Here is a 26,546-nt window from a genome sequence, read left to right on the forward strand (position 1 = left end):
GTAATAGAGGGGAGGTACGTGATGCGACGTTGGCTCCCTCTGCTGGGAGTACACGAGCTGGGCACCCCGACACGGATAGCTCCAAATGGAGGTAATTAGGGGAAAGTGCCAACCAGCCGTGGAGGCCACATAAAAGGAGCACTGTGGCACACCGCGGGAGAGGACCGTAAGAGACCGACACAGAGCCAAAGCTGAGAAGAAGGACTGAGCCAAACCTACGTGATTTTCTTTGTTATGTTTATTTCATGGCCTAGTAAAGTTGTGTTTGCGGACTAAAACCTCCGTCTCTGTGTTAATCTCTGCATGCTCAACCCAACACCCCACGGTTTACCACATATGGTGGAGAATGCAGGCAACTCAGTAGCTTTGGGTGCCGTGGGGTCGAGCGTATGGAGATTACCATGGAGGAGCTGGTGGCTCAGTTTATCCTCAGCCAGCGGAAGCAACAGGCTTTCCAGGAGCAAGCACTGGAGGAGCAGCACCAACAAAACCTCAGACTAGTAGCGGAGGTAGCCCAGTTGAAGGCTGGGATGGCTCAGGAGTCTGGCCCGAATCAGTTCCTGGTTAAGTTAAGGGAGGAAGATGACATGGAGACGTTTTTGTGCAACTTCGAGAGGACGCCGCAGAGGGACGGATGGCCCAAGCCCAAGTGGGCCAGCCTGTTGGCACCCTACAGTACCTCTCCGGGAAGGCCCAGAAGGCCTACTTTGACTTGAACGCTGATCAGGCCGCAAATTATGAGGGGCTTAAAAGTGAGATCCTGAGCCATTATAGATTCAGCCTCGCACGTTGTGCACAACTGGTCCACGACTGGGCCTTTGACACCCCCCTTTCCCCCGTGCTCAGATGAGCGACCTGGTGCGCCTGACCAAGGGATGGCTACTGACTGACATACCGTCCTTACCGATGATCGACAAGCTCGTCCTGGATCGATAGAGCCTGGGGGAATTGCTGACCGCTGTGGAAACTCACCAGAACACCCAGGACCTGCTGAAAGGGGCCTGAGCGGAGAGAGGGGACGAGGCGAGGGGGAAGAACAACACAAAGAGAGGTGAGGGGCTGAAGAGGGCCCGGACAAAACCAGCCGAGGACGGGAAGCAGGATGACCCAAACCGACGATGTCAGCCACTGCTGGACCTAGATCAGAGGCGCTGCTATGAGTGCGGTGAGCCGGGACAGTTCCCGGGAGGAGGCCATGCCCTCCACATCCCCCAGCTCTGGGTTAACCCGGATGGCGAATTATGTCATCTCCTGGTGGGCGCACTCCGATGGTTCCTGTATGAATCAATGGCATCGACACCAGTGCTCTGCTGGACTCCGGCAGCATGGTAACCCTGGCCCACCCGCAGTGGCTCACCCGAGAGGGGAAAGATGAACCGGGGGACGAGGAGGAGACAGTGTCCTGTGTACAAGGGGACACGAAGAGGTACCCAACTGTGCCGGTGAGGTTTACCACCCCGAAGGGGGAGTGCCAGATGCTCGTGGGGGCTGTTCCTAACCTGCCCGTGTCTATTCTCCTCGGTGGATATTGCCCTCTCTTCCAGGTACTGTGGAGGAGGGACCTGGGGAGGCATGCAAGTGAGGTAGGAAGAAAAGGAAAGGACGGTGGCCTGTGCAACCCACCCACCGCCACGAGAGGTGTCCACTGGGCCCGAGTCGGACTCGGAGGAGGGAGACGACCCTGCCCCGGCAAGCGAGCCACCGTGTGAGGAAGGCCTCAGGCTCCCCTTTATGGAGGTGGAGGCCCCAGACGGACTCCCGACACGGGAATCCTCACGGGTCCGTTCGGGATGGCCCAGTTAGAAGACCCCAATCTCCAGAATGCTAGGGGCCAGGTGATTTTGGTGGATGGCTGGCTGTTAACTGGGGTAAGTGAGTGGCGCTACCCCCACTTCGCCATCGAGCGTAATTTATTGATTCAGGCAGTAAAGCACAATGGGGAGACAAATGACTTGTTACTCATACCCAGGCAGTATGTTAGGACTGTGTTGCAGCTTGCCCACACCCACCTGCTTGGAGGACTACTGCCGTAGTTGCCCGGAGTGCCAGATCACAGCTCTGAGGGTACATTATAGAAACCCTTTGGTTCCCTTGCCCATTATAGGAGTGCCATTTGAGCGGGTGGCAATGGATCTGGTGGGTCCATTGGTATTCCGCGGGAAATCCTGACGGACCAGGGCACCGCATTCATTACTCGTGTGATGAAACATGTCTGCAATCAATTACGAATAAAACAGGACCAGTGTGTACCATCCACAAATGGACAGGGATTAGTTGAATGCTTCAATAAGACCCTAAAGCAGATGCTGAAGAAGTCATCGAGGGAGACGGGAGGAACTGGTACCAGCTGCTGCCCCACCTGATGTTCTCAGTGCGCAAGGTACCCCAAGCATCCACTGGGTTCTCCCCCTTTGAGCCCCTGTATGGCCATCGGTCCCGCGGACTGCTGGACCTAGCCAAGGAGGTCTGGGAAGAGCAGCTGACCCCCCCTTCGCAGCATAGTAGAACATGAGGATGATGGCGATTTGGCCAATGGTGACTGAGCACATGGCCCAGGCGCAACGCGCCCAGGAGCGTGTCTACAACCGGGGGGCCTAACCACGAGAGTTCCACCCAGGCGAGAAGGTCTTGGTGCTGATCCCTACAACAGAGAGTAAATTCCTGGCTACGTGGCATGGCCCTAGCTACGACATCCTTGAGTGGGTAGGCGAAGTCAATTACAAGGTCCGGCAAACAGGGCGGAGAAAACCCCTCCAGCTTCACCATGTGAACTTGCTGAAGAAATGGCACGCACAAATTTGGTAAGAGAGCAACGCCTTCATAGCACGCCGATGACGCGGCCGGTCTTCATTTGATCGACTGTATGTTTGTCAAATAAGCACCGATTGGGGTCAAGTTAACTCGATAGCCAATGAGCTTGGCTTTACGGGAGTATCCGGAAACCCTGTATATGTTGCAAATTGTAGGTGCTAACCTATTGTGACAGCTAACCTATTGTGACACAAAAATTATAAGAATATTCAGAGTTATGAAGTTATGAAAACTGGTTGTTTTGCAAATGTTGAACTTATAATATGGCTACTAATAATGGAACAGCTACATCAAAGTCCCATTTACATCAACAATTGAGATTTGGTTGTAAAAAGCAGAATTCTCCTTTAAGCCAAGTCTCTTAAGTTCCAGTGACTAGAGAGATACATGCTTTTTGGGAGGCAGCTATGAAATCCAATTTATGAAATAAATAGTATGCTATATATAATAATTTATGAAGAGCTCATTATGAATGTTTTGGCGTAGACCATGTAATATCAGTAAACATTTCCAAAAGTGTATATATTTAGGATGTAATACATTTTTTATTTTTTATGTTTACATTGACTTGAAATCTGAGAATAGGAATATACCACACACAAATAAACAGTTTCATTTAAGTTGAAATACATGCACATTTTTTATTGAACAGTAATATAAAATACTTTTTCATAGTTGAGTGCATGCTTCATCTGCCAACTGGTTTGAAGTTAAATTACAAAAGCAAGGCTTTATGTCGTGTAGTGAATTACTTGGGCACTTAAGCAGTTTTAAAAAAAAAATGTTTTTTTGTTTTATCTTAAAGTATTAAGCAGTAACAAACCTGTAACTGATATACAAAGCAGAGTTCCAAATAATAACAATAACATTATTAATAATAGTAATTAAATTACACTTTCTGTGGCACGTTTACAAAACAGAACAAACATTTCTAACCCGTTATATGGCACTAACAGTTATCATGCATTTTGAGTTCCACATGTAACCACAAACCTCACAAGAATGGTCAAACATGCTAAATCTGACTGTGTGCACTTACAAGTGCATGTTAAAAATATGATTCCTTTTCCATCTCAGATAGTTAAATGTTTCAATTATAAAAGAAGTTGAAGGCATATAAAGCATTATCATGGTGTTAATTTAATGAATGCCGATATACGTTTCCAGTATATATTCACTAAGCGCACTACATTTAAAAACAGGTCTCCGTAGCCAAGGCATTCAATTCATTTATTCATTCCTTTGTTTCATTTTATAAAACATGCATAGGCAGACACTTTCAGTTGATTGTTTTTTTTTTTACACAATATAGGTTCTTTATGTTTACTTTGTTCGCAATACTTTAAAAAGAGAAAAATGAACACTCACAGAATTCCAGCAAGCCACAATAAAATCTATATTCCCAAAAAACAACAAAAACATATTTGCAAATAATATATAAATGTAAATTCCAGTTATGAAACTCCCCAAAAAATAGGTATTCATCACCAAGGTAATAATTTGCCATTTTCCAGAAATCTGGGTCAAAAGCACACACCAAATGAACCTGAGGTAAGCATAATCTGTACAAAACCATAAAACTTTAAATTTTTGGGGCATTTAAACAATGTTGCAACATTCTTTTTAAGACTGCCTAATTTATTTCAGAGCTATTTTATAAGAGTAGCAAAAAAAGTTATTAATAAATAGTCCTTACTTAATTTGTACACCCTTATATGTTAAAAACATGTTTTTTTATTTATGTTTTGCCCTTTTTAGTGCTGTATTTTGTAAACGTACAATAGTTAGTAAGAAGTTACACAAAATTTCCATATCCAGTAAAACCGGGCTCTCCAACCCTGTTCCTGGAGAGCAACCGTCCTGTAGGTTTTCACTGCAACCCTAATCAAGCGTACCTGATTCTAATAATTAGCTGGTTGATAAGCTGAATCAGGTTAGAGTAGTTACAACTGGGGTTGGAGCGAAAATCTATAGGAGGGTAGCTATTCAGGAACAGGGTTGGAGAGCCCTGCAGTAAAATGAGCTAGGGGCTTTCATAAATTCTCTCTCTCTCTCTCTCTCTCTCTCTCTCTCTCTCTCTCTCTCTCTCTCTCTCGCTCTCTCTCTCGCTCTCTCTCGCTCTCTCTCTCCCTCTCTCGTCTCAGAATCAAGCACGTCATCACCAGCTTCGAGGAGGCCAAGGGCCTGAAAAAGTGAACGAGCAATAACTTTCCGTAGTTCGACCCACCCTGGTCGCCACAGACTGCCACCACCAGCCGTGGTGGAGCGTGCCCCTTCACTGGATGTTGCTGCTGTCCTTGGCGTCTGTGCCATTGGTCTCCGAGGACAGAGCCTTGTTGAGGGAGTTGAGGCTGGCGTCTGAGGGGAGGCCGTCCCGCCTCGGGGGCATCCGCTCGTTGATGCGGTCCAGGCCCTTGGCCTCCGCAAAGCTGGTGATTTTGTGCTGGGGCGAGAAGCCCTTGATGGCTGGAGGATGGAGGGATGGAGAGGGGAAAATGGAGGGAATGGGTGATTTAGAGGAGAGAAGTAGAAAAGACATGTACAATATTTAATAAGGTGACTTATTTCTGGTTCAGAAGCACAAACACACATCAGTGTGTTTGGTTTGCCTTTGGTTTTTGTTCAGAGTCAATAATTAATTGTGATAGCAATCAAGTCATGTGATGACAAAATAATGAATTCCATACAACGAATAAAAATCCATTTGTCTGAAATGGTTGACTATATAAACCATTGCACTGAATGGAAAAATCCCTTGATGGTTGTTAGCATAGCAGAGGCTTAGTAGACCAACCCACAGAAACCACAGCATCGACATTTTAACAATATAGTTATTTGTGAGAAAAATATATTTCTATACTATGCTTCTCTCAATAGTATCACGCCAATGTGCATTTCATCTGCTTAGTGTTTTCCTAGAAACAACTACAGTAAGAATACAAGTTGGGTGCGTGTATTTATAAGTTTGTATATAACTTAACTTCTTCACGCAGAGACATTTTGAACACTTAAATGATCAATTCTATCTATTTTTATTCTCATCTTGTAATATCATAGGTATAAGCCACCCCATGTAGTGTTCATTCTGCTTTTTGAAGATATTAGAGAAGTATAATGATTCAATATGAACAATTCGTCAGAGTAAATTACAACACAATATCAACACCAATTACCATATTATCGTAATTATATAACCCGAAAGACAAATGGATTACATAATCCTACTGAACATAAACCTACTGAAGAGGGTATGTCTGGTGCTGGAGGTAAATAGGTTTCCATTGTACCAGGAAATATTTACAAAAGTAAAAACACTGCTGATATATCACATAATTAACTCACAAGCAGAAAAGTATGTACACTACTGGCCAAAGGTTTTAGAACACCTACTCATTCAAGGGTTTTTCTTTATTTTTACTATTTTCTACATTGTAGAATAATAATGAAGACATCAAACTATAAAATAACACATGGAATCATGTAGTAACCAAAAAAAGTGTTAAACAAATCAAAATATATTTTATATTTAAGACTATTCAAATAGCCACCCTTTGCCTTGATGACAGCTTTGCACACTCTTGGCATTCTCTCAACCAGCTTCACCTGGAATGCTTGTCCAACAGTCTTGAAGGAGTTCCCACATATGCCAAGCACTTGTTGGCTGCTTTTCCTTCACTCTGCAGTCCAACTCATCCCAAACCATCTCAATTTGGTTGAGGTCGGGGGATTGTGGAGGCCAGGTCATCTGATGCAGCGCTCCATCACTCTACTTCTTGGTCAAATAGCCCTTATACAGCCTGGAGGTGTGTTGGGTCATGGTCCTGTTGAAAAACAAAGGATAGTCCCACTAAGCGCAAACCAGATGGGATGGCGTATCGCTGCAGAAAGCTGTGGTAGCCAAGCTGCTTAAGTGTGCCTTGAATTCTAAATTGACAGACAGTGTCACCAGCAAAGCAGCCCCACACCATAACACTTTTTCCTCCATGCTTTACGGTGGGAAATACACATTTGGAGATCATCTGTTCACCCACACCGCGTCTCACAAAGATACGTCGGTTGGAACCAAAAATCTCAAATTTGGACCAAACCAAAGGACAAATTTCCACCGGTCTAATGCCCCTTGCTCGTGTTTCTTGGCCCAAGCAAGTCTCTTCCCCTTATTGGTGTCCTTTAGTAGTGGTTTCCTTGCAGCAATTCAACCATGAAGGCCTGATTCACAGTCTCCTCTGAAAGTTGATGTTGAGATGTGTCTGTTACTTGAACTCTGCGAACCATTTATTTGGGCTGCAATTTCTGAGGCTGGTAACTCTAAATGAACTTATCTTCTGCAGCAGAGGTAACTCTGGGTTGTCCATTCCTGTGGCGGTCCTCATGAGAGCCAGTTTCATCATAGCACTTGATGGTTTTTGCGACTGCACTTGAAGAAACTTTCAACGTTCTTGAAATGTTCCATATTGACTGACCTTCATGTGTTAAAGTAATGATGGACTGTCGTTTTCCCTTTGCTTATTTGAGCTGTTCTTGCCATAATATGGATTTGGTCTTTTACCAAATAGGGCTATCTTCTGTGTACCCTCCCCCATCCACCTTGTCACAACACAACTGATAGGCTCAAACACATTAAAAAGCAAATACATACAACACATTAACTTTTAAGAAGGCACACCTGTTAATTGAAATGCATTCCAGGTGACTACCTTAAGAAGCTGGTTGAGATAATGCCAAGAGTGTGCAAAGCTGTCAACAAGGCATAAGGTGGCTATTTAATGAATGTCAAATATAAAATATATTTTGATTTGTTTAACACTTTTTTGGTTACTACATGATTCCATATGTGTTATTTCATAGTTTTGATGTCTTCACTATTATTCTACAGTGTAGAATATAGCAAAAATAAAGAAAAACCCTTGAATGAGTAGGTGTTCTAAAACTTTTGACCAGTAGTGTATGTAAGTCAATTATGAGATGAAATTAAGCATTTTGGGGAAAATACATGTGCAAATTATTCAGTGTGAAAGTGAACGTGGAAGTAAATAGTGTAAAAAAAAGAAAAAGAAACTGTAAAAACAACATTTTGCAACTGATGCTCTATCAAAAAATAAACCTGAAGATACTTGACTGCATATTTCAAAAAGGCACAATTGAAAACACCTGAGGACCCCCAGGACCAGACCACCCCACCACTGTACTACACAAACAAAACAAAAGGACCAAGGAAATGGAAAAGAGAAAAATGAATGGAAAATAGAGAGTGGGGCCCACATACACTGAAACATACAGTATACCACAGAAAAAGTACTACAACAGTGAGACTACGCTCACATGCATAGACACTACTACAAAAGGTACTTGTTGCTAACCACTTGTTAAGCCTGCTCAGAACATGCAGCAAATTACTAAGGGACAAGGGGGCTATAATGGTAGTCAGCAGTTACATTTTCAGGATATCCTTTTTCTGGATCAGAAAAATTTGGGAGGAATTAGCGATATTATTAAATTATGGGTGTGGAGAGAGGGGGCTGATGGGTCTTGCAGTTTGTGTTGCTGCATAGTACAGGTCAGACACAGGTTATTAGCAGCTCAACAAAGAGAACAGGACACAGCAGGGCCACAGAGGAACCACATGGAAAAATAAGCTAAAAGAGTCTCGTCACTGATGCACGTCATCCTCTAGGGGGCGCTTATGAGGAGTCGCTGAACAATTCCAACTTAAATAGCAGCTAGCTAGCAAATCGCTATTTAGTGCGTAGTTAAGCTTGTTCTTTGTTGCGCGGCTTTGTTTGCCCATTTTCTTTTTGGAGTTGGAGCCCAATTTGGCTTTCAAAGCCTCTGTTGGAAAAACAAATTTAGTTCTGATTTGTTTCTATCTCACGTATATTAGTGCAAAGACAAAGCACAACTGTATTAGTTGTTTCAAAGGGGGACAATCAGATCGGTCTTTCATAGGAAGACTGAGTGGGTGGATGAGTTGGTGTAGGGGCATGGGGCGTTGTATGAAGTCACAGGTGTGACATAATATCCTGCTGAGTGCTGTTGTTTTTCAGACAAACGTATGAGTGGACACAGCTTAGTGGAGGGGATACTGCAAAACAATGTACATACAGACTAAGCTGAAAACCTTGTCGGTGGGAGGGAGGGGAGGGTGGCTATATCCTAGCAGGTGAAAAGAAAAGTAATGCATTTAATGCTATCTGCCTAGTATGATCTTTGTTCAACAGTGATATGATCTTTGTTCCCCTTTGAAACAAGTGTGGCTTTTCTGTACCCCCCCCCTCTTTTTTTTGGGGGGGGGGGGTAATTATTATGCCACAATTTGTTAGCTCAAACACCCAACACACTCTGTAACAAGCTACGGCGAGATGGATGAAAACGCAGCAGGCGGGGGCCCCTGTCTATTGCGGTAAGAAGCAACAGAGAGGGCCGCCGGCCTAGTTACCTTCGTCTGCCTCAATAGCCTCAATAGTAGCTGAAGAGAAGAAGACGGGGGTTGCAAAACGAATGAGAAGAAGGGTGACCAGCGAGGAATTCATTTGGTTTTTTCCCAGGAACCGGTCAATGAGCAGCAAAAAGAGAGAGCCAATGCAAAGACAACAATGTTAAAAACAAAAAAACTCTCTGTGTTTTTCGGACAGAGGACACTCATGGGAGGAGGAGCAGGGATCAAGCGGGTGTGTTAAGACAGACAAAGAAGGAAGGGGGTAGTTAACCAAAAAAGTGACAGACGGAATGGAGCCAGTCAAATACCCATTGTACACAAATGTGTGGTGCGCTGGTATTTTGAGCTTGGTAAAAACGGCACCCGTGTTTGACAAAGGGACCAGAAGCGGTGCGGGACGGCTATAGAAAATGGATGTCGGGGAGGGGGATGCCGTGACAAGTAGGACTGGAGAGGGTTGATGATTATCAAAGGGGTGAATGTGAATATCTGTCTGATGTATCCTCACTCAACAAACTACACACTGGAGCAGGGTTGGGGGGGGTGACATATGATCGGTGTTTAACAGGAGTTAGGCTACAGTACATGTGGACGTGTGAGTGAGAACAGAAACAACTCTGCCAAAGTCATAAATGCGGCTGCAGCTGAACAACCGAGCTCAGATAAAAGAAAAGAAGAATGTTCTCGGGAAACATAGGCTACAAGCTATCATGAACTGTAGCGCAGCCGCGTCTTTTGACACGAACCGCCGAAAGAGCAGATGCACCTTTAAGAAACACACCGTGGGAATATTTTAATGCACTTACCACTTACCATACAAATCCTTCTGTTCTATAGCAATACTCATCATCAAACACTTATCAACAGAAATACGGAAATTACTCTGTACTCAGGTGGTGCACACAGAGAAAAAGAAATGGGCTCGGTTGGGCCTGCAAATGATACTTAGCGGCTACAGCTCTACAACTTGAACAGGTCGATGTGGCTATGGAGGTACGATACATAATGCACAAGAGCGACGTACACACACAGGAAAGCTATAAGGAGGTCCAAAAGAAACCAAGTGGTTGATGGATTGCACAACATTACGGTAGAAGCACATTGGAGACTGTCTGAACAATAAGAGCCTATGGCGAGCTGTGATTCTACCAATGCTGCGACAGAAAATCTCTTTGAACGTCACTCTGCCTCCCAACATGGCTCCTCCTCGCTACTGCATCTCCATTGGATGGCTTTGGCATCACTGGGAACTACTGTACATGGTTGCCCCTATGCAGTCGGAATCAACAATGTGTGGTTTGTGTGTGTGTGTGTGTGTGTGTGTGTGTGTGTGTGTGTGTGTGTGTGAGAGAGATAGAGTTATAGACTACTGTTTATAAGGCAAACATGTAGCATTTCTGTGGTAAACTTCGGGAGAAGTGAACCCAGAAATAGATGTCGATGGTTCAGAGCAGTAGAGGATCGAAAACATGACTTAAACTCACTGTAGGCCTAAAACAACTGATAGAGGAGACTTAAACTGACCAAGAGAACCAAAGAGAGGAGAATGAAGTTCTTTGGATTTCTGCCTTGTTTGTGGGTGACAAGGTAGATAATATGTATCCCCTTTCATACACGGTTGTTTATGTCAATTCCAATTCATCCTTTGCATCTTACTCGGTACCTAGCCTTCCCTGACATCTTAAAAATCACTTAAAATTTGTCAAAGGACATGATTTTGTTCTATTTAAAATAAATTCAAATTCTAAATGGTCTATGTTATAGCCTGATTCCGTCGGTAGATTATTCAATTCCACTTGTCATCTTTGGAAGAAATGTCTTCCCTGTGGAAAAGCATCTTATAATGCTAGTCTGTCACGTAAAGGAGATCGATCGATCGTCAGACTGTTTTTGGGAGTGTTTGGAATTCAACATGGGAGGGTGAATTCTACAATATTCTCACAAAACACTGCTGACACAATACTTGCACAACAGATTATACCTGTGGTTTCTAGGGAAAGAGGAGAAAGAAGAAGACAGAGACAATATTTGAGATATAACCAGTAGATTTCAGAGAGGAAGGTGGAGGGGGGAGGGGGGGGGGGTAAGGAAAGCAAGACAGCATTAAAAGAGACAATGGCGAAAAACTTCTAACATTTTATGACGGTATTATCTAAAACCAACATCAGAGAAAGGGGCCACGCTTTGCAGTACTTAGATATGAGCTTATTCTAGGTTAACCTTGCTGCAGTAATGCTTATATTGACTACAGATTACAGTTACATTGTATTTCCCACTGCTGCAACTGTGTTCTATGACATAAAAGTCGTAAAGAAATATACCGGGTTTAAGAGAAAATGCCCTGAGAGAAAAAAAAATAGTGAAATAAGTATCAGGTATCTGCTTGTCTTTGAGGTGGATGCATTGCTAATTAAATATTTGTATAAGTGTGTATTGATGGGGGCGGAACACGGTGGCCTGGGGAGTGTGAGGGGTGTTTTGGGCTAGGCATGGAGGTCCAGGGTGTGTGTTGTGGTGCGTACCATTCTGGAGCTTCTCCTTGCCTCCGGACAGTACTCCACTGGGCAGCATGCCGGTGGGGGTCAGCCCTTTCAGTGTCAACACACTCTCACTCTCCTCCCTGCAGGGACAACAAACAAAGAAATGGAACTGGATTCAACTAACCATGAAGCTGTTTATTAGCTCAATGTTTATGAAAGTTTTGCTCCTATTCCTTCACCTGTATAAAATGACAATCATCCATGAATTTTCTCAGCGTTCAGTCTCTTGACCACGATGATTCAGGATGTTGTTATTGAATTGCTTGTTTTTTTGCTGTTGTTGTTGCTAGACATCACTTTGAAATGCCTTTATTTAATGAATAGTGCTATAAAAGTTGAATAAATTATTATTATTATCTATTGGGAGTTGAACCAGGAAGTGAGAGGTTAAACAGAAAAAGGAGCACCGAACAGGAAGAGTTGAGACACAGGAAGAGCTTTTCACTATTTAAAAAGTAACTGTCCAGTGTTTCAAGATTTCTATGAAATATGACCTATAATTAATAAACATTTGAGTGAAATAGTTTCCCATACAAAAAATGGTAATTAAGTTGTTTAAAAAGCAGATTTCCTGTGTTTGAATGTTGTAAGCGTGCCCCAACAACAGAATGGTGTGGGCGTATACCAGTCATTCAAAATATTCATTCGAGTAGACCGCTGATTGGCCAGCTCAGCCAATAGGCCAACATGACATCATGTTTGAAACAGTCTGTTTGAGATACAAGTTTGAGGTGTTTCTTCTCCAATTTAGGCTCCGGCCATAAATACGTGCATAGGATGAGTCAACAACAGAATATTACCTTTTAAAAGTGAGAATTTCACTGGACAGTTACTTTAAGAGATAATTGGGGACGAGGTTGGTCGACGCGCCATGCCAATTAGTAATACATCAAGAATTTTGGCCCATGATAAAAGGTTTTCAATGAAGCCTAATTCAATTCAAATCAAATCAAATTGTATTTGTCACATGCGCCAAATACAACCTTAACGTGAAATGCTTACTTACAAGCCCTTAACCAACAATGCAGTTCAAGAAGTAGTGACTATGCATAGATAATAAACAGCGAGTAGCAGCAGTATGAAAACAAAAGGGGGGAGTAATCAATGTAAATAGTCCGGGTGGCCATTTGATTAGTTTAGTTGTTCAGTAGTCTTCTGGCTTGGGGGTAGAAGCTGTTAAGGGGCCTTTTGGTCCTAGACTTGGCACTCCGGTACCATTTGCCGTGTGGTAGCAGAGAGAACAGTCTATGACTTGGGTGACTGGAGTCTTGACAATTTGTTGGGCCTTCCTCTGACACCGCCTAGTATATACAGTTGTTGTCGGAAGTTTACATACACCTTAGCCAAATACATTTAAACTCAGTTTTTCACAATTCTTGACATTTACTCCCATAAAAAATTCCCTGTCTAAGGTCAGTTAGGATCAACACTTTATTTTAGCTTTTATTTTCTTCATCACATTCCCAGTGGGTCAGAAGTTTACATACACTCAATGAGATTTTGGTAGCATTGCCTCGTTTACCTTGTGTCAAACGTGTCGGGTAGCCTCCGCAAGCTTCCCACAATAAGTTGGGTGAATTTTGGCTCATTCCTCCTGACAGGGCTGGTGTAACTGAATTAGGTTTGTAGGCCTCCTTGCTCACACACGCTTTTTCAGTTCTGCCCACACATTTTCTGTAGGATTGAGGTCAGGGCATTGTGATGGCCACTCCAATACCTTGACTTTGTTGTCCATAAGCCATTTTGCCACAACTTTGGAAGTATGCTTGGGGTCATTGTCCATTTGGAAGACACATTTGTGACCAAGCTTTAACTTCCTGACTGATGTCTTGAGATGCTGATTCAATATATCCACATAATTTTCCGCCCTCATGATGCCATCTATTGTGTGAAGTGCACCAGTCCCCCCTGCAGCAAAGCACCCCCACAACATGATGCTGCCACCCCCGTGCTTCACGGTTGGGATGGTGTTCTTCAGCTTGCAAGCCTCCGCCTTTTCCTTCAAAACATAACGATGGTCATTATGGCCAAACAGTTTTATTTTTCCTTCACCAGACCAGAGGACATTTCTCCAAAAAGTACGATCTTTGTCCCCATGTGCAGTTGCAAACCATAGTCTGGCTTTTTTATGGCGGTTTTGGAGCAGTGGCTTCTTCCTTGCTGAGCGGCCTTTCAGGTTATGTCGATAATGGACTCATTTTACTGTGGATATAGATACTTTTGTACTTTTCCTCCAGCATCTTCACAAGGTCCTTTGCTGTTATTCTGGGGTTGATTTGCACTTTTCTCACCAAAGTACGTTCACCTCTAGGAGACAGAACGCGTCTCTTTCCTGAGCGGTATGCCGGCTGCGTGGTCCCATTGTGTTTATACTTGGTACTATTGTTTGTACAGATGAACGTGGTTCCTTCAGCCGTTTGCAAATTGCTCCCAAGGATGAACCAGGCTTGTGGAGGTCTACCATTTTTTCTCTGAGGTCTTGGCTGATTTCTTTTTATTTTCCCATGATGTCAAGCAAAGAGGCACTGAGTTTGAAGTTAGGCCTTGAAATACATCCACAGGTACACCTCCAATTGACACAAATTATGTCAATTAGCCTGTGTCAGAAGCTTCTAAAGCCATGCAATTTTCTGGAATGTTCCAAGCTGTTTAAAGGCACAGTCAACTTAGTGTATGTAAACTTCTGACCCACTGGAATTGTGATACAGTGAATTAAATGTGAAATAATCTGTCTGTAAGCAATAGTTGGAAAAGTGACTTGTGTCATGCACAAAGTAGATGTCCTAACCGACTTGCCCAAACTATAGTTTGTTAACAAGACATTTGTGGAGTGGTTGAAAAACGAGTTTTAATGACTCCAACATAAGTTTATGTAAACTTCCGACTTCAACTGTGGGTCCTGGATGTCAGGAAGCTTGGCCCCAGTGATGGTAGTGCGTACGGCCCAGTACCTCTGTGGCGCCGTTCCGTCAGATGCTGAACAGTTGCCATACCAGGCGGTAATGCAACCGGTCAGGATGCTCTCGCTGGTGCAGCTGTAGAACTTTTTGAGGATCTGGGGACCCATGCCAAATCTTTTCAGTCTCAAAAGGGGGAAGAGGTGTTGTCGTGCCCTCTTCACAACTGTCTTGGTGTGTTTGGACCATGATAGTTTGTTGGTGAGGTTGACAACAAGGAACTTGAAACTCTCGAACCATTCCACTTCTGTCCCGTCAATGTTAATGGAGGCGTGTTCAGCCAGTCCACGATCAGCTCCTATGTCTTGCTCACATTGAAAGGTTGTTGTCACTGACCTCCTCCCTATAGGCTGTCTCATCGTTGTCAGTAATCAGGACAACCATTGTTGTGTCGTCAGCAAACTCAATGATGGATGAACAGGGAGTGCAGAGGGGATTAAGCACGCACCCCTGAGGGGCCCCAGTGTTGTTGCAGATGTGTTGTTGCCTACCCTTACCACCTGGGGAGCGGCCCATCAGGATGTCCAGGATTCAGTTGCAGAGGGAGGTGTTTAGTCCCAGGATCCTTAGCTTAGTGATGAGCTTTGTGGGCACTATGGTGTTGAACGCTGATCTGTAGTCAATGAACAGCATTCTCACGTAGGTGTTTATTTTGTCCAGGTGGAAAAGGGCAGTGTGGAGTGTGATTGAGATCGCGTCATCTGTGGATCTGTTGGGTTGGTATGCGAATTGGAGTGGGTCTAGGGTTTCTGGCATGATGGTGTTGATGGGAGCCATGACCAACCTTTCAAAGCATTTCATGGCTACCGACGTGAGTGCTACAGGGCAGTAATCACTTAGGCAGGTTACTTTTGCTATTATGGGCACAGGGACTATAGTGGTCTGTTTAAAACATATAGGTATTACAGACTCGGCCAGGGAGAGGTTGAAAATGTCAGTGAAGACACTTGCCAGTTGGTCCATGCATGCTTTGAGTGCATATCCTGGTAATCCTTCCACGGCTTTGTAAATGTTGACCTGTTTAAAGGTCTTGCTCACATCGGCTACGGAGAGCGTGATCACACAGTTGTCCAGAACAGCTGGAGCTCTCATGCATGCTTCAGTATTTCATGCCTCAAAGCAAGCATAAAATGCATTTAGCTTGTCTGGTAGGCTTCTAGATGTGAGTTTGTCCTTAAGTCACATGATTTTGAACTTTCAAATAGCTATCCTGTCAAGTACAATATGCTGACTTCTGCCTACGATCATGTAACTGGGCACATATTATAAAATGCATAAACATACAGTGCATTTGAAAAGTATTCAGACCCCTTGACTTTTTCCACATTATGTTACGTTACAGCCTTATTCTAAAATTGATTCAATAGTTTTTTTCCCTCATCAATCTACACACAATACCCCATTATGACAAAGCAAAAACAAATGTTTAGAACTGTTTGCAAAAATATAAAATATCACATTTACATAAGTATTCACACCCTTTACTCAGTACTTTGTTGAAGCACCTTTGGCAGCGATTACAACCTTGAGTCTTCTTGGGTATGACGCTACAAGCTTGGTACACCTGTATTTGGAGAGTTTCTCCCATTCTTCTCTGTAGATCCTCTCAAGCTCTGTCAGGTTGGATGGGGAGCATCACTGCACAGCTATTGTCAGGTCTCTCCAGAGATGTTTGATCGGGTCTGGGCTCTGGCTGGGCCACTCAAGGACATTCAGAGACTTGTCCCGAAGCCACTCCTGCGTTGTCCTGGCCGTGTGCTTGGAGTCATTGTCACATTGGAAGGTGCACCTTCACCCCAGTCTGAGGTCCTGAGCGCTCTGGAGCAGGATTTCATCAAGGATCTTTTTGTACTTTGCTCCGTTCATCTTTCCCTCGATCCTGACTAGTCTCCCAGTCCCTGCCTCTGAAAAACATCCCCACAGCATGATTCTGCCACCACCATACTTCACCATAGGGATGGTGCTAGGTTTCCTCCAGCGACGCTTGGCATTCAGGCCAAAGAGTTCCATCTTGGTTTCATCAAACCATGATCTGAGAGTCTTTAGGTGCCTTTTGATAAACTCCAAGCGGGCTGCTCCAATTTTTGAATAAGGCTGAATACTTTCCCGAATGCACTGTAGATAGACAGGAACTGCACACCTAGACATGCATCGATGAATCCCAATAAATACCTGAGGACAGAGAATACCCTGGCCATCTTGCCAATGGCACGGATCTTGTTCCGGATTACTTCCTTGCGTGCAGAGGCTGTGGCACCTAAAAGACACAAACACACAGACACACAGACACACACACACACAGTTGTCAGGGTCAGACAGTCAGGCCGTTTCCAACCATCACTGCTTATCTGAGACATTTTCTTTAAGGTGTCTTCACTACCATACATGAGCTGGTAAAGCCTAGCACTAAGTTGTGTTTTTTGTCTACGTACAGCGGGGAGATCAAGTATTTGATACACTGCCGATTTTGCAGGTTTTCCTACTTACAAAGCATGTAGAGGTCTGTAATTTTTATCATAGGTACACTTCAACTGTGAGAGACAGAATCTAACACAAAAATCCAGAAAATCACATTGTATGAATTTTAAGTAGTTAATTTGCATTTTATTGCATGACATAAGTATTTGATACATCAGAAAAGCAGAACTTAATATTTGGCACAGAAACCTTTGTTTGCAATTACAGAGATCATACGTTTCCTGTAGTTCTTGACCAGGTTTGCACACACTGCAGCAGGGATTTTGGCCCACTCCTTAATACAGACCTTCTCCAAATCCTTCAGGTTTCGGGGCTGTCGCTGGGCAATACGGACTTTTCACCCTCTAAAGATTTTCTATTGGGTTCAGGTCTGGAGACTGGCTAGGCCACTCCAGGACCTTGAGATGCTTCTTACGGAGCCACTCCTTAGTTGTCCTGGCTGTGTGTTTTAGGTTGTTGTCATGCTGGAAGACCCAGCCACGACCCATCTTCAATGCTCTTACTGAGGGAAGGAGGTTGTTGGCCAAGATCTCGCGATACATGGCCCCATCCATCCTCCCCTCAATACGGTGCAGTCGTCCTGTCCCCTTTTCAGAAAAGCATCCCCAAAGAATGATGTTTCCACCTCCATGCTTCACGGTTGGGATGGTGTTCTTGGGGTTGTACTCATCCTTCTTCTTCCTCCAAACACGGCGAGTGGAGTTTAGACCAAAAAGCTCTATTTTTGTCTCATCAGACCACATTACCTTCTCCCATTCCTCCTCTGGATCATCCAGATGGTCATTGGCAAACTTCAGACGGGCCTGGACATGTGCTGGCTTGAGCAGGGGGACCTTGCGTACGCTGCAGGATTTTAATCCATGACGGCGTAGCGTGTTACTAATGGTTTTCTTTGAGACTGTGGTCCCAGCTCTCTTCAGGTCATTTACCAGGTCATGCCGTGTAGTTCTGGCCTGATCCCTCACCTTCCTCATGATCATTGATGCCCCACGAGGTGAGATCTTGCATGGAGCCCCAGACTGAGGGTGATTGACCGTCATCTTGAACTTCTTCCATTTTCTAATAATTGCGCCAACAGTTGTTGCCTTCTCACCAAGCTGCTTGCCTATTGTCCTGTAGCCCATCCCAGCCTTGTGCAGGTCTACAATTTTATCCCTGATGTCCTTACACAGCTCTCTGGTCTTGGCCATTGTGGAGAGGTTGGAGTCTGTGTGTGGACAGGTGTCTTTTATACAGGTAACGAGTTCAAACAGGTGCAGTTAATACAGGTAATGAGTGGTGAACAGGGGGGCTTCTTAAAGAAAAACTAACAGGTGTGTGAGAGATGGAATTCTTACTGGTTGGTAGGTGATCAAATACTTATGTCATGCAATAAAATGCAAATGAATTACTTAAAAATCATACAATGTGATTTTCTGAATTTTTGTTTTAGATTCCGTCTCTCACAGTTGAAGTGTACATATGATAAAAATGACAGACCTCTACATGCATTGTAAGTAGGAAAACCTGCAAAATCAGCAGTGTATCTAATACTTGTTCTCCCCACTGTATGTGTGTGAGTGACTACTACTGATAGAAAGGAATCTTACCCTAAATGTTTGTTTATTGTTATTATTATTTATAACATTTATTGGACACTTGAATCATTGAGCAGATGTTTTTAGCACAGGAGTCATTTATAGTAAATGTGGGCCTCATAACAAAATCATTCCACATAAGACAATTATACCACATCAACATACAGGTGGAGTGTGAGAGATGGAAATTAACGCGAGTACTTAGAAATATATGGAGAGAGAGAGAGTATGCAGAGAACAGTGAAAGACTCTAGTGGAGTGTGTTCCTTTGAACGGACCAATAGGGGGAGTATTGAGTATCCCTGCGCATGGGTGATGTCTTTTCTTGTTAAGATATACACTGAACAAAAATATAAAAGCAACATGCAACAATTTCAAAGATTTTCCTGAGTTGCAGTTCATATAAGGAAACAAATCATATGGATATTAATCTGTGGATTTCAAATGACTGGGAATACAGATATGCATCTGTTGGTCACAGATAACTTTTAAAAAAGGTAGTGGCGTGGATCAGAAAACCAAGCAGTGTCTGGTGTGACTGCCATTTTTCTCGTGCAGCGTGACACATCTCCTTCACATAGAGTTGATCAATCAGGCTGTTGATTGTGGCCCGTGGAACGCTGTCTCACTCCTCTTCAATGGCTATGTGAAGTTGCTGGATATTGGTGGGAACTGCAACACAGTCGCTCAATGTCAATCCAGAACATCCCAAACATGCTCAATGGGGGACATGTCTGGTGAGTATGCAGGCCATGGAAGAACTGGGACATTTCAGCTTCCAGGAATTGTGTACAGATCCTTGCGAGCATTATCATACTGAAACATGGTGATTGCGGCAGATGAGTGGCACGACAATGGGCCTCAGGATCCTGACACGGTATCTCTGTGCATTCAAATTGCCATAGATAAAATGCAATTGTGTTCGTTGTCAGTAGCTTATGCTTGCCCATACCATAACCCCACCGCCACCATGGGGTGAACTGCTCACCCACACGACGTCACACACGCTGTCTACTCTTCTCCAGTGTGGCAGTGGTCATCGAAGGTGAGCATTTGCCCATTGAAGAAGTCGGTTACGACGCCGAATAGCAGTCAGGTCAAGACCCTGATGAGCACTACGAACAAGCTGATGAGCTTCCATGAGACGGTTTCTGACAGTTTGTGCAGACATTCTTTGGTTGTGCAAACCCACCAGTTTCATCAGCTGTCCAGGTGGCTGGTTTCAGACGATCCCCCAGGTGAAGAAGTCGAATGTGGAGGTCCTGGGCTGGCGTGGTTACACATGTTCTGTGGTTGTGAGGCCGGTTGGACGTACTGCCAAATTCTCTCAAATTACATTGGAGGCAGTTTATGGTAAATAAATGGATCTGGCAACAGCTCTGGTGGACATTCCTGCAGTCAGCATGGCAACTGCACACTCCCTCAAAACTTGAGACATCTGTGGCATTGTGTTGTGTGAATAAAACTACACGTTTTAGGAACTCCCGAGTGGAGCAGTGGTCTAAGGCTGTGCCACTAGAGTTTCTGGGTTCGAGTCCAGGCTCTGTATGTGTGTGACCCATGGGTCGCACAATTGGCCCAGCGTCGCCTGTGTGAGGGGAAGGTTTGGCTGGTACAGATGTCCTTGTCCCATCGCACACTAGCGATTCCTGTGGCTGGCTGGGCGCAGTGCACGCTGACTCGGTCGCCAGGTGCACAGTGTTTCTTCCGACACATTGGTGCGGCTGGCTTCCGGGTTAAGCGGGCATTGTGTCAAGAAGCAATGGGGTTTGGCTGGGTCGTGTTTCGGAGGACGCACGGCTCTTGACATTCGCCTCTCCCGAGTCCGTACGGGAGTTGCAGCAATGGGACAAGACTGTAACTATCAATTGGATACCACGAAATTGGGGAGAAAAATGGGTAAAATGTAAAATAATAATAACTGCACATTTGTGGCCTTTAATTGTCCCCAGCACAAAGTGCATCTGTGTAATGGTCATGCTGTTTAATCAGCTTCTTAATATGTCACACCTGTCAGGTGGATGGAGTATCTTTGCAAAAGAGAAATGCTCACTGCCAGGGATGTAAACAAATTTGTGCACACAATTTTTGAGAAATAAGTTCTTTCTGCGTATGGAACATGTCTGGGATCTTTTATTTAATCTCATGAAACATGGGTCCAACACTTTACATGTTGCGTTTAGCTTTTTGTTCAGTATAGCTAGCTAGATGTTTGGGCACAAAGAATGGTCTATATCAGTGGTCACCAACCTTTTCTGAGTCAAGATCACTTTCTGAGTTTTTATTGCATGACTTAAAAAAAACATAAGCCTATGCAACATTAACCAATTAAAAACAGTTCTGTAGCAATCAGGTTTGTGTAGTAGGCTACAGGCCCAATACATTATCGCTGCATATTGGCTATAATTGAATTGCCCTGCCAATGTTGTTCTTCTCTGACCATTTTGAAATTATATTTCTAAATGTTAGGTATATGATCAAACTGGTAATACATAATTTGTTGTATTACTTGTGAGGCACAACTGAGTGAGCATATTAATTCGCTTTTTATACTGGATTGATGGTCTGCATCTGATAGTCAGTCTGAGCAGAGGGAGGGAGCACCGGTGAGGCTGCCTCTCACCCGACTCACCGTCCCTCCTCTCTCCCGCCCTCCTCTGAGAAAAGGGGACACCGTCTTTCAGCTGATGGCGAAACTTAAGTCGCACTGCATTACTTCTGCCTCATGCACCAATTCATGCTGTTACTCCTATGATCAGAGAAAGTTCAATATTCCTTGATATTAAAAAAGACACAAGTTGCAAATAATAACAATGCAAGCTTATCGAAATGCGCATGTTATAGCTTATAAAACTGTTGAACAAAGTTGTGACAGTGCTGAATAACACCTTAAACACAAACTTACTCATAAAAACAGCAGTTCTTTTGTGTATTCGTTGAGTCTCTCTCTAGTCATGGTTTTAAAAGTTTTGTTCGGGGCTTCTTTTTACAGTCCATGGCACGAGGAAACTGTGCAGATACAGTGATCTGAGCTATCTGATTGGCCAGGGTTAGGCCTATAGGTGCACTTGATTTGCTTTCTGGGCCTGACCGGTAAGAGGTCTACCTTCACACACATAAAATGGTTCAAAATGAAAACACTTTGCCTTCCCAGCACTAGGGGCTTCTGAATGAAGTGCACCTACCGTCAACAGTGTGAAACTAAAATAGGAACGCTTGGCTTTATCGTTGGGTGTTTTACAGAAATGTTTGGTGATCGACTAGGAATAGCTTGGAGATCGACCAGTCGATCGTGATCAACCGGTTGGTGACCACTGGTCTATATGGTGTGTTAGGACTGACAACACTACACTGTTTCTATTGAAGCTATAGGCTAGCTTTAATTCAATCAAGTGCAGATAACCGTACTGCAGGAAAGCTATGTTTAAGTTAACCATATTAAAACCCACACACCATGCAAGCTGTTTAACACGCAAAACTATACCTCTCCGTTAAAAAAAAAACGGTATATTGTCAACATTCTGAGTGAAACTACAGCACAGTTTATCTGCGATTGATTGAATTGGGGTGTATGTCTGTCATTTTTAAAAATTAGATTAGACATTTTGACTGATCAATATCAACATCCGTAACCAAACTGTGCATAAATGTTACAACACATTTATGTATTGTGTTAGTCATTTGGTTCCCAAAGTGCATGTGCCTGAGCAAGCACCACCACCAAAAAAAAAAAAAGGTATATTGGCACACGACAGTAGAGCTGAGGGTTGTACCTTTCTTGGGGGCATATATTAGATGTCCTTCTCAAGAACACCCCCAGAAGAGAAAAGAAAAGATGACAGATCAGTGGATGGACGGCTGAAGAATTACAGAAAAAGCGAATGAGAAGGACAATGAGGAGGAAGAGGTGGAGAGGAGAGAGAAAAGAGGCAGCATAAAGAAAAGCAATGGATTATTTAAACAAAACTCTGGAAGAACAGAAAAGAAGGAGGACACATTAAATGAGGTTACCAAAGGTGTGAAATAATCACAGCACCGGGGAGAAAGAGAGAAGGCGAGAAATGAAAGAGAGACAGAATGAGAGTGAGACAGAGATGAAGAGAAAGAGGGATAAATGAGAGAGCGAGAGAAGAGAAACAGAAATACATAATGCAGAGAACATGAACACAATGGATATTAAACTATTGAAGAAAGTCATTTAAGAAAATAAAATGAGGAAATGATGAGATGTTAGCGACTAAGTCACCGAGGTTGTAAGTGACTAAGGAGTGTCTGTCAACTAGTAACGTTAGGGTCAAGGGTTAGAATCCATGTTCTACACCACACCACTTCCGGCCATACAGGAACAGGATATGACCTAAGCATTCCTTCCCCCTCACTATAGAGTTATGGTGACGTGTGTGACTTGGAGTATCTAAAGGGCTTTTCTAGGAATGGGTGTTCCAAACCATCTCTACCTAGAGAATGCCTCTGGCCATTATGTTGTACAATGGAGCCTACTAGTGTTAAATGGAACCCAATTGAATGAGCTGTAAGATAAGGAATGAATGGAATGAGAAATCAGGAGGCATTGAATACCAGGAACACGGTGTGTTCCACCCATAGATACGCAACCTGAATAGAATTGTGGCACGTGTTGACTTTTGTAACAAACTGTGTTACATAGTAGCTAATAGCTACCATTAGGATAAAAAGGCGTGCAAATCCATGCGAGCATCTTGCACTGTCATGTTCTACTGCGGATCCAAAGAAAGCAAATGTAAAATGTATACTTGTGGAGCTGATGAATGTTCCATCGGTCGAGGCTGCCCTCTAGTGGAAGTCTAGTCAAACACAGAGAGACACAACACCATAATGATCTTGGTCCCTCCATGCCCAATTCCCCATTCTCCGTTTCTATACAGTCGCTCCCTTCCACTCATTAACTTCCCCATATTCATTTCACCATCCCAAGGGCCATGTCATTAGCAAATCCATTTGCATGCTTATCAATGGTTGAGAGTGGAGCTGAGAAAGTGGAGCACCTGCATGTAAAAAGGAGGAAGGGAATTGGGTGTGTCTAAAGTGTCGTGGCAACGAGGGCACACCATCCTGTGAACCAGAAATGCAACTTTGGTTTTATAAGTGGGGGGGGGGACATAACTTGTTTTTTATTTTTGTTATCCAGTCCGATAAACACTCCAAACAGTCTCCCCGACCGCTTGGAGGCGTACGCATGGTCCTAAAGCCACACCGTTGCCTCGTTTTGTATCACAGTCCAATGATATACCTGGAGGGGGAGAAAAAAAATGTAATTTCAGTGAAAGTTGCTCCCCTGCTGTGAACACAGACTTACCATCGATCTCCTCGTCAGTCGTCAGCTCATCATTGGAGCAGATGCTTAACACGTTGACCAGCATCTCAGTGACTGCAGAGAGCGAGAGAGAGAGAGAGAGAGAGTTCTCAGCAAAAAAACAAATTGGTTTTCTACCCAAACACAGAACAGCAGACCGCATACACACTACACATGTTAATAAACCAGCATGTTCATCAGAAAAACAGAGGGAAAGTATTGCATGATTTGTTGATTTTAATCATGTTTTTGATTCCATTTGGCATGATGGATTACATTGCATTTGTAAAGTATTCAGACCCCTTGACTTTTTCCACATTTTGTTACGTTACAGCCTTATTCTAAAATTGATTAAATAGCTTTTTTTCGTCATCAATCTACACACAATACTCCATAATGACAAAGCAAAAACAGGTTTTTAGAAGGTTCAGCAATTTTTTTACAAATAAAACCCCCATAAATATCACATTTACATAAGTATTCAGACCCTTTACTCAGTACTTTGTTGAAGCACCTTTGGCAGCGAATACAGCCTAGAGTCTTCTTGGGTATGATGCTACAGGCTTGGCACACCTGTATTTGGGGAGTTTCTCCCATTCTTCTCTGCAGATCATCTCAAGCTCTGTCAGGTTGGATGGGGGGCGTCGCTGCACAGCTATTTTCAGCTCTCCAGAGATGTTTGATAGGGTTCACGTTCGGGCTCTGGCTGGGCCACTCAAGGACATTCAGAGACTTGTCTCGAAGCCACTCTTGCATTGTCTTGGCCGTGTGCTTATGATCGTTGTCCTGTTGAATGGTGAACCTTTGCCCAGTCTGAGGTCCTGAGCGCTCTGGAGCAGGTTTTCATCAAGGATCGCTCTGTACTTTGCTCCATTCATCTTTTCCTTGATCCTGATTAGCCTCTCAGTCCCTGCCTCTGAAAAACATCCCCACAGCATGATGCTGCCACCATCATGCTTCACCGTAGGGATGGTGCCAGGTTTCCTCCAGATGTGACGCTTGTCCAAAGAGTTCAATCTTGGTTTCATCAGACCAGAAAATCTAGAGAATCTTGTTTCTCATGGTCTGAGAGTCTTTAGGTGCCTTTTGGCAAACTCCAAGTGTTCTGTCATGTGCCTTTTACTGAGGACTGGTTCTGTCTGGCCAGACTACAACAAAGGCCTGGAAGTTTCTCTCATCTCTACAGAGGAACTCTGGAACTCCGTCAGGGTGACCATCGGGTTCTTGGTCACCTCCTTGACCAAGGACCTTCTCCCCCCCGATTGCTCAGTCTGGCCGGATGGCCATCTCTAGGAAGAGTATTTTTAAAACATTTGCTAAAATGTTTTTAAAAACTGTTTCGCTTGTCATTATGGGGTATTGTGTGTAGATTGAGGAAAGCAATTATATTGAATCCATTTTAGAATAGGGCTATAACGTAACAAAACGTGGAAAAAGTCAAAGGGTCTGATTACTTTCCAAATGCACCTTCTTTTTTTGCTGTGGTATCGTTTTAGTATTGTTTTGATATCGAGAATTGTGATGGTATCGAGTTTGTGATACTAAACCTGGTATCAGTATTGAAGTCCAAATTCTGGCATCGTGACAATACTGACACTGAGTAACTAAATCTGTACGAGTAAGCAGTGATGCTTATTATTATTGTTTTTATTGTTGTTATTGTTGCAGTGATTATTTTTCCAAATGGTAATGGTAGGGGTAGTAGGGGTAATGGTTGTAGTTTAATGGTGGTAGTAGTAGTGGTGGTAGTAGGGGTAATGGTAGTAGTTTAATGGTGGTGGTGGTAGTGGTGGTAGTAGGGGTAATGGTAGTAGTTTAATGGTGGTAGTAGTAGTGGTGGTAGTAGGGGTAATGGTAGTAGTTTAATGGTGGTGGTGGTAGTAGGGGTAATGGTAGTAGTTTAATGGTGGTGGTGGTAGTGGTGGTAGTAGGGGTAATGGTAGTAGTTTAATGGTGGTGGAGGTAGTAGTAGTGGTAGTAGGGGTAATGGTAGTAGTTTAATGGTGGTAGTGGTAGTGGTGGTAGTAGGGGTAATAGTAGTAGTTTAATGGTGGTAGTGGTGGTAGTAGTGGTAATGGTAGTAGTTTAATGGTGGTGGTGGTAGTGGTGGTAGTAGGGGTAATGGTAGTAGTTTAATGGTGGTGGAGGTAGTAGTAGTGGTAGTAGGGGTAATGGTAGTAGTGTAATGGGGGTGGTGGTAGTAGGGGTAATGGTAGTAGTTTAATGGTGGTAGTAGTAGTGGTGGTAGTAGGGGTAATGGTAGTAGTTTAATGGTGGTGGTGGTAGTAGGCGTAATGGTAGTAGTTTAATGGTGGTGGTGGTAGTAGGGGTAATGGTAGTAGTTTAATGGTGGTGGTGGTAGTGGTGGTAGTAGGGGTAATGGTAGTAGTTTAATGGTGGTGGAGGTAGTAGTAG

The 26,546-nt window shown here is 43.7% G+C and overlaps 1 protein-coding gene across 4 annotated transcripts in view; it reads right to left on the minus strand.

Annotated features, from left to right (window-relative positions):
• Positions 1-3,336: 3,336 nt before the first annotated feature.
• LOC110531778 (protein phosphatase 3 catalytic subunit alpha) overlaps positions 3,337-26,546 on the minus strand; it is a 99,436-nt gene continuing 76,226 nt past the window's right edge. Inside the window, exons 10-15 of one of the 4 annotated variants that reach the window (XM_021615187.3) lie at positions 24,135-24,206; positions 22,573-22,599; positions 16,917-17,001; positions 11,770-11,867; positions 9,248-9,277; positions 3,337-5,277 (exon numbers count right to left, since the gene is read on the minus strand). In XM_021615187.3, the coding sequence (XP_021470862.1) occupies positions 5,087-5,277; positions 9,248-9,277; positions 11,770-11,867; positions 16,917-17,001; positions 22,573-22,599; positions 24,135-24,206 (503 nt within the window). In that variant the 3' untranslated portion in view covers positions 3,337-5,086. The remainder of the gene's footprint in view (positions 5,278-9,247; positions 9,278-11,769; positions 11,868-16,916; positions 17,002-22,572; positions 22,600-24,134; positions 24,207-26,546) is intronic. The other 3 variants (XM_021615190.3, XM_021615191.3, XM_021615192.3) reach the window with 3 other exon arrangements.

This window comes from Oncorhynchus mykiss, chromosome 9, assembly GCF_057628025.1.
Source record: "Oncorhynchus mykiss isolate SJ-2025 chromosome 9, ASM5762802v1, whole genome shotgun sequence".
Lineage (NCBI taxonomy): Eukaryota > Metazoa > Chordata > Actinopteri > Salmoniformes > Salmonidae > Oncorhynchus > Oncorhynchus mykiss.